The sequence below is a fragment of the Myotis brandtii genome, unplaced genomic scaffold, assembly GCF_000412655.1.
Source record: "Myotis brandtii unplaced genomic scaffold, ASM41265v1 scaffold34, whole genome shotgun sequence".
In the NCBI taxonomy this organism is placed as follows: domain Eukaryota; kingdom Metazoa; phylum Chordata; class Mammalia; order Chiroptera; family Vespertilionidae; genus Myotis; species Myotis brandtii.
Window position 1 is genome coordinate 112,517 of NW_005363098.1, and position 7,772 is coordinate 120,288.

Sequence of the window (7,772 nt, forward strand, 5' to 3'; positions counted from 1 at the left end):
TCTCTTTTTTTTTTTTTTTTTCTGGGCCAGCTTTAGCTCTGAGGCCTCGCTGCTGAAAACATAGATACAATGTTGTGGTCCGAGCCCGGCTGAATGGAAGCCCTTTTCTGGGGTTTTGTTTAGCTTCTTATTTGCAACATAGTATATAGTTGCTTAGACTTGCAGATGAGAGGCTGGCAAGTGAGGCGGGGAACGTTGGAGTCTGCAGCAAGCAAGCCTCCCTGCTCGCTTCAGTGCCTGGCTGCCTGCCGCCATCTTGGCTGACAGTTAATTTGCATATACTCACTGATTAGCCAATGAAAAGGGTAGCGGTCGTACGCCAATTACCATGTTTCTCTTTTATTAGTGTAGATAAAGGTATTATATCTTTGTTAATTATTTGGTGACATATCTTGACCTGCTTATTGTGTTTGTTCATTTGGTTCTGGGTCCTTATTGCACAATTTATGGATATATCATAAATAAAAGCACAATGCCCTCCCTTAAAAAAAAGTATCTAGGCATATTCAGTAAGATTCTCTCATATATTTGGAATTAAAGGCAAATTGAGAATGCCAAGTTTTAAAAAATTATGTTCTAGATACTGAAATGCTCAAATATTAACTATCTGATTCTTTCAACTTAATGTACACTTTATTTAAAATCTTTTAATACTTTCAGCAAAATGTAATTTAGATTATGTGGCATGCATGTGTGGTTTTAGAGGTTTAGAATAAAAATGCCCAGGCCTTGGCTCTGTAGCTCAGTTGGTTAGAGCATCATCCCAATACAGGTTGCAGGTTCAATCCCCAGTCAGGGCACATACAAGCATCAACTGATAGGTGCATGGGTAGATTTAAAACAAGTCAATTTTCTCTCTCTCTCTAAAAATAAATAAAAATTTAAAAAATATTTTTTTAACCAAATGTCTGTGTATTTAAAGTTTTCTCACATGTTTATATTCTTTGGGACCAGTAATTCCATTTCTGGGAATGCATCCTCAAGTAATGGTCAGAAGTACTTATGCTTTGATTGTCATTGTATATATAGGCCCGGTGCACAAAATTTGTGCACGGGGGGGGGGGGGGGGGGTTGTCCCTCAGCCTGGCCTGTGCCCTCTCGCAATCCGGGACCCTGCCCTTGTTTGTAATAGTGAAAGGCTGAAAACAATCCCAAACCCAGTGGTGGGGACTGGTGAAATGTACTTTGATCCTTCCACTGGCCAAAATATTTGGCAGTTATTAAAAATAATTTTATGAAACCTATGGAAAGTAAGGTTAAGGGGGGGAAATAATCAGGCAACAAAATTTTGTTTTTAGTTGATGATGCCTGTTAAAAACCATTTTAGTTGGATGATGGGTCTGTGAGCAATTTAATATGTTACTGTTTTGATATTCTAAATATCTTAAGTGAACATTTTATTTTAATGGAAAAAGTAAATTTTTAGAAAAATGTTTATTGCTATGCAACACTACATTAGATCATTACAACTAATTTTTTAAAATAGTTAAGTCTTGAGCATTTATTATATAAAAGTAAATAAAGCTAGATTAACATACTGCCCTCGAGAAAAATTGTTTCCCTGATTCCTTACTTTCAGATATCATGGTTACAGTTTTATTGAAAAGTACTTTTTTTAATGTGACTTATAATGAATGGCTCAACCCTTATAAAATTAATGATAATTTGTGTACAAAAGCCATTACTAAGCAGATAATGTTTTAATTTCTTCTCTGCATGGCTGTCATTTGTTCATTGTTTCTGGGCCCCAATAAGTGAACAATTAAAACCATTTTCATGGGAAATGTTTTACATCTCTTCTGAGAAATTTCATATCATATATATTCATCCACAGTAAACTATAAAAGCTTGTTAATCTAAAAATACCATAATAAAGCCTAGACAAATTTGCCTGAAACATAACTCTGTACCAGGTCTTAGCTTTATAACTTTAATATTTCTAACCCCTTATTTAGTTATTCTTTTTTTTAAAATATATTTTATTGATTTTTTACAGAGAGGAAGGGAGAGGGATAGAGAGTTAGAAACATCGATGAGAGAGAAACATCGACCAGCTGCCTCCTGCACATCTCCCACTGGGGATGTGCCCGAAACCCAGGTACATGCCCTTGACCGGAATCGAACCCGGGACCCTTCAGTCCGCAGGCCGATGCTCTATCCACTGAGCCAAACCGGTTTCGGCTATTTAGTTATTCTTAATGAAGAAGTTTAATTGTTAATCTTGATTGTTTCCAGTTTGCCATGTACTGTCTGCTGCTATTTTATAAAGTACTGAAGGAAGAACTGAGTCCAATCCAGCCTGTTGGCAAGTTCCTTTGTGTAAAGCTGGTGGTTTTTGTTTCTTTTTGGTAAGTGTTACTTTATCTTCATTGTTCTCATTTCCTAAGGACAATAAAACTGTTGACTAGGGAGGATTTTTAAAATAGTTTTAATATAGAAGATGAATTAAAATGTCTCTAATTACCTTTTAAAAAGTTCATCCTTTTAGCCCTTCTTGGTTTTTCGTAAGGAAATAACCAGATGGCCACTGTGACATTTACAAGAAGAAAATAATTTGAGCCCGGCCAGTGTGGATTCAGTGGTTGAGCATCAGCCCAGGAACCAAGAAGTCACTGGTTCGATTACCAGCCAGAGTACATGTCGGGTTGCAGGCTCCATCCCCAGTAGGGGTGGAGGGGGTGTGCAGGAAGCAGCTGATCCATGTGTCTCTCTCATTGATGTTATCGATGTTTCTATCTCTCTATCCCTCTCCCTTCCTCTCTCCAAAAATTAATAATAAACACATTTTAAAAAATACTTTGAAACAACCTAAATGTCTCAACACTAGAGGAATCATTAAAGTAAGAAATCATTAAAATAAACATGGTGTTTTCACATAAGAGAATACTTTGCAGTTTGCAGTAAAATAGAATATTTAATAATGTGAGAAAATATTCATTAGTAGGTGAGGGCATGAGTGGGGGATGGGGGCAATAGGGGGATAAGGATACCTAAATAAAAAAGGAAAAAATAAAAATATTTTTAAAGGCAATCCTGGCCAGTGGGTTCAGTGGTTAGAGCAGTGGTTCCCAACATGGGGCACATGCCCCACAGGGGGGCAATTTGAATTTTAAGGGGGGCAATTTGAGAATGAGTTATTAACAGTGAATTTTTTGCAGTTCTTATGGTTCAAGGGGCCTCAAATACAGTATATAAATATAGTGACATAGTTATGCATTTCAGTTCTCTATTATGTTTTGAAACTTTGTGCTATTTTTTCATATCACTTCATATTATTATGATTTTTTTAAACAATTTCTTAGTGATTTCTTCCTCAATACTTCAACTGCCCTTTCATTCTTTTATTTTTCTCTTGGATGGATGCCATATTCTTTGGAAGATTGTTTAGACCAAGTTAATGGCCTTTTAGGCTTCTTCCACGTGAATAGGAGTTCACTTTTCTAATAAGAATTATATGTCACAGGGGGGCATCAGGATTTTAGAGATGCTTAGGTGGGGCATGGCCAAAAAAAGGTTGGGAACCACTGGTTTAGAGCATCAGCCAGAGCACCAAAGGGTCACAGGTTGATTCCAGTCAAGGGCACTTACCTGGTTGCAGGTTTGATACTTAACCCTGGTCAGCGCTCATGTGGAGGCAACCAGTCAACGTGTCTCTCTCATATCGATATTTCTCTGTTTCTCTTCTTCCTCGTCCTCTCTCCCCCTCCCTCCCTCCCTCCCTTCCACTCTCTAAAAATCAATGGAAAAAATATCCTCAGGTGAGAATTAACAACAAGAAAAAACAGTTAAAATTGTACATGGTCCCAATTTAGTTATAGGGTGGATGATAAGAAGCCCAGAAACACATCAAATTTAACAACATACAAATAAAAGTGGAAAAAGAAAAAATTCTTAATCCCACCACCCAGAATGATTAACATTGTGTTATTAAAACTCCATAGAAAGTTCCATTCTACAAAAACTTAAAGAATTTGTTATGTTCAGTATATTGTGGATATAATTCTTTGCCAGTAAAGTAAAATATAATTTTGTTTAGGTTTTTGGTTTTGCTCAGTATTCTGTTGTGTGGATGTAACTTTTTAACCAATCTCCTATTGGCATTTAGGTTGTTCCTAATTTTTTCACCATTACAAGCAACATTGAGTGAATATTCTTACCTGTAGAACTATGAAAGTGTGTCTGTCTCATTATTAGCTGATGAAATTTAGCCTAGGGTCACATCGGAGATTTGTTTGAAATGCTCAGTATGACTCCCTGTGTTAGAATTAGACCCCTTCTAAGTGTGTCTCTAATTCCAGTACTTCAAACAAGACTGGTTTCAAATGTGTTTTAAAATAATTTGAATAATGAACACATGTATAAATAACATTTAAGTATCTACCCTTTATTTCATTGTATTTTTATTTTTTGTTAATCCTCACGAGGATATTTTTTCCATTGCTTTTTAGAGAGAGTGGAAGGGAGGGAGAGAGAAATATCAATGTGAGAGAGACACATCAACTGCTTGCCTCCCACAGGCACCCGGATGACCGAAGCTGGGGAATGAGCCTGTGACCATTTTTGATGCGCAGGCTGATACTCGAACCACTGAGCACACCAGCCAGGGCTACCTTTTATTTCATTTTAAGTGCCTATTGTACAGTGTGTTAGGCATTCATTATCTGTGTATAGGAAGAACTTAAATCTAACTTAAGTTCACACACTTTCAAAACAAAAAGACATAAACTAAGTAGTGAAGTTCCAAGAATACATAATCCAAATTCATGTGATGAAACTCTACTAGAAGAGTAAATTTGTAAAGCAAGTAAGTATATTTAATATAGACACACAGTGTCTTCAAGAATATGCTGTGAAGGCAGGGTGTGGTGGTGGTAGTGATGGTCCACAGGTTGTGCTGGGGTTTAACTTTTTAAAATGGCATATTTTTAAAACAATTGCTCATTTTATGCTTGATATAGATTTGGCATTTACCTTTTCCTAACATATAGGCAAGCTGTAGTTATTGCTTTGTTGGTAAAAGTTGGCGTTATTTCTGAAAAGCACACATGGGAATGGCGAACTGTAGAAGCTGTGGCTACAGGCCTCCAGGTAAGTAGTGCTCTCTCTAAATTCAGTATAACTTGACTATTTGTTAAGCATGTTTATATAAAACATTTTATCTTAAACCTGACAATGTGCAGGCTATGGGACTACTGTTATCCTCACTTTACAGGTGAAATGGAGGAACCTAGAGAAATTGGTCATTAATTACTAATTTGTAGTAGAGCCAGAAATACAACCTAGATTTTGTTATTCCTAGTCAGTTTATCTTTCTGCACTTCTTCTCTTAGTTCTTGAGCAATGGGTTGAGCATTCTATGTACTTTGCTAAGAAATACTTGACTAAGTTAATGCAAAATAGATTTAAATTTTTGGCGGTTTTGTGTGGCGTTTTTTGTGGGGTTTTTTTGAGGTGAAAAATAATTACTTTGGAAAGTGGAAAATGATTATACTTAGGAAAACCCCAGCTATTGATACTTAAGTACTTTTGAAAAGGAATAAGTGTTTTTTTAAAAGGCAGATATAGTGTTTTCCCTTTACCTACAAAACTAGACTTAAAAATGACTGATTTTTTTGTTGTAGGACTTTATTATTTGTATTGAGATGTTCCTGGCTGCTATTGCTCATCACTACACTTTCTCATATAAACCATATGTCCAAGAAGCAGAAGAGGGCTCATGCTTTGACTCCTTTCTTGCTATGTGGGATGTTTCAGACATTAGGGATGATATTTCTGAACAAGTAAGGCATGTTGGTAAGTACCAGTCATTGAATTTATCCAAATAGGTAATTTTTGTAAGGGCAATTTAGTAGCTATTTACCGTCTAAGAGATTAAAAGACTTTGTTTAAAGCAGTACCACAATAAGGCTCTTCAAATAAGGAGGGGGGAGGGGAGCTTATTTTTAGCATATAAGTTTATAAAGGTAAAATACGAATACTTACTTTTTGGCTAATTTGGAAACCTTTATATTACCTTAAAGGAAGGACAGTCATGGGACATCCTAGGAAAAAATTTTTTCCCGAGGATCAAGATCAGAATGAACATACAAGCTTGTTATCATCATCATCACAAGATGCAATTTCTGTTGCCTCTTCTGTGCCACCTTCCCCCGTGGGTCACTATCAAGGGTTTGGACGTACTTTGACTCCCCAGACTACCCCTACTATAGCTGATATATCTGATGAAATATGTAATGATACTACAGAAGAAAGAGAACCTTCAGATAAACCTTCAGATAAACCCGTGGTCTCCTGAACAGTGTGTGAACACAAACTGCACTACTGTTACTTCAATACCTGGTATCACATTGCTCAGGATTTTGTGCTTGGGACAAGCCATAAATGATGGGAAAATTTCAACACAAAGATAGGCGGAAGCCAGGTACTACTGGTTTTATATAACTAAATTTTGTATGTCACAAATAACCAGTCTAAATATCCTAGACTTAAGACTCTTAAGATTTCTTCACATTAGAGTATCGCATACTCAAATGGTAGAAAATGACTATACTAAAAGTTCTTGATGTTACATGCTTTATCAAGAGGATGGGCATAAAAAAATAATAATAATCAATGCTTCCTACCACTGCTGCATGAAAATAATGCTCTGGAATTAGCAGAAAGTAAAATTCAGAATTAGTGGAACGTAATCATAATCATGTGCCATATATTTCTCAACTGGATGTCTTTCAATAAATAATAATTTATCATTTATTTTCTGCAACTTTATGTCTCTCATTCTTTAAACAGAAATCATTAATGTTTTAACAAAAAGGTCTTGATTAGAGAGGCATAGCATAAAATAAGTCCAGAAAAATTAAGGGATAAAAATTATATGCCTACAATGAAAGATACCTAGTTCTTATATTCCTATTAGGATAAATAGCTCAGACCTAATCTTATTAATCTTAAAACAACTACTATCTAAAAATCATTTGCAATAACGCTAATAGATTAATGTTATCTGTGACTTTGAGATGAAAAAAATAAACTGGATTGAAGACTGGAAGAATAAGTAAGAAACTTGTAGTAGAAAAGGAGTCTACTTTTCCTCAGCGTTATTGAAGGTGTCAGCTAATGTAAACCTATAAACCACAGTCAGAAGACATGGAGGTGCTATGAATCTTATTACTTAGGATGGAGTTTCTGGGTCGTATTTAACATTTTATACCAAAAATGAAATATAGAAAGTGCCATAGTAGTATGTTGCAAGTAGCAAGAGTATTTGTTAAAACCCTGACTTTACATACTTATACACACATATATTCACATATATACTGGTTCACAGTAATTACATACAAAGCCTTTATTGTGTCCACTACTATAAACTAAACATTTCTATTGAAAGTAAAGCCGGGTAGTATATTATTAGAGGTAATGAGAATAGGCAATGTGAAAAGAAGGTACATCTTATTTTCTTTGAGGCTTAGTTACAAATAGCACATAGTATATACACAACATGATCATCTTATTAATCTATTTCAAGTCTTTAAAAATTAGTTCAATTATTATATATTTCTTACTATGCATCCAAATCAAAACTTTAAAAAATACTGGTTTAGGTTTAATTCTTTCTTGAATTTATCGTTTTCACTTTTTCTTTGCCAAAGCAGACCAGGAAAAATGCTGCCTCCTTAAGATTTCCTTTCTTTCCTCTTTTACTCTTAATTACATTTAGCTTAGAGTTTAAATTCTTTTTGCATTCCCAAATCACAAAATCTAAGAAGTTATTT

At 35.3% G+C, this 7,772-nt stretch overlaps 1 protein-coding gene across 3 annotated transcripts in view; it reads left to right on the top strand.

The window, feature by feature from the left end:
* Positions 1 to 7,772, top strand: part of TMEM184C (transmembrane protein 184C) — a 31,611-nt gene that overhangs the window by 13,019 nt on the left and 10,820 nt on the right. For 2 of the 3 annotated variants that reach the window (XM_005871402.2, XM_005871403.2), the window contains 4 exons: positions 2,236 to 2,348; positions 4,989 to 5,088; positions 5,622 to 5,793; positions 6,021 to 6,763. In XM_005871402.2, the coding sequence (XP_005871464.1) occupies positions 2,236 to 2,348; positions 4,989 to 5,088; positions 5,622 to 5,793; positions 6,021 to 6,295 (660 nt within the window). In that variant the 3' untranslated portion in view covers positions 6,296 to 6,763. Of the gene's footprint in view, positions 1 to 2,235; positions 2,349 to 4,988; positions 5,089 to 5,621; positions 5,794 to 6,020; positions 6,764 to 7,772 lie in introns of those variants that run through there. The other variant, XR_001363113.1, reaches the window with a different exon arrangement.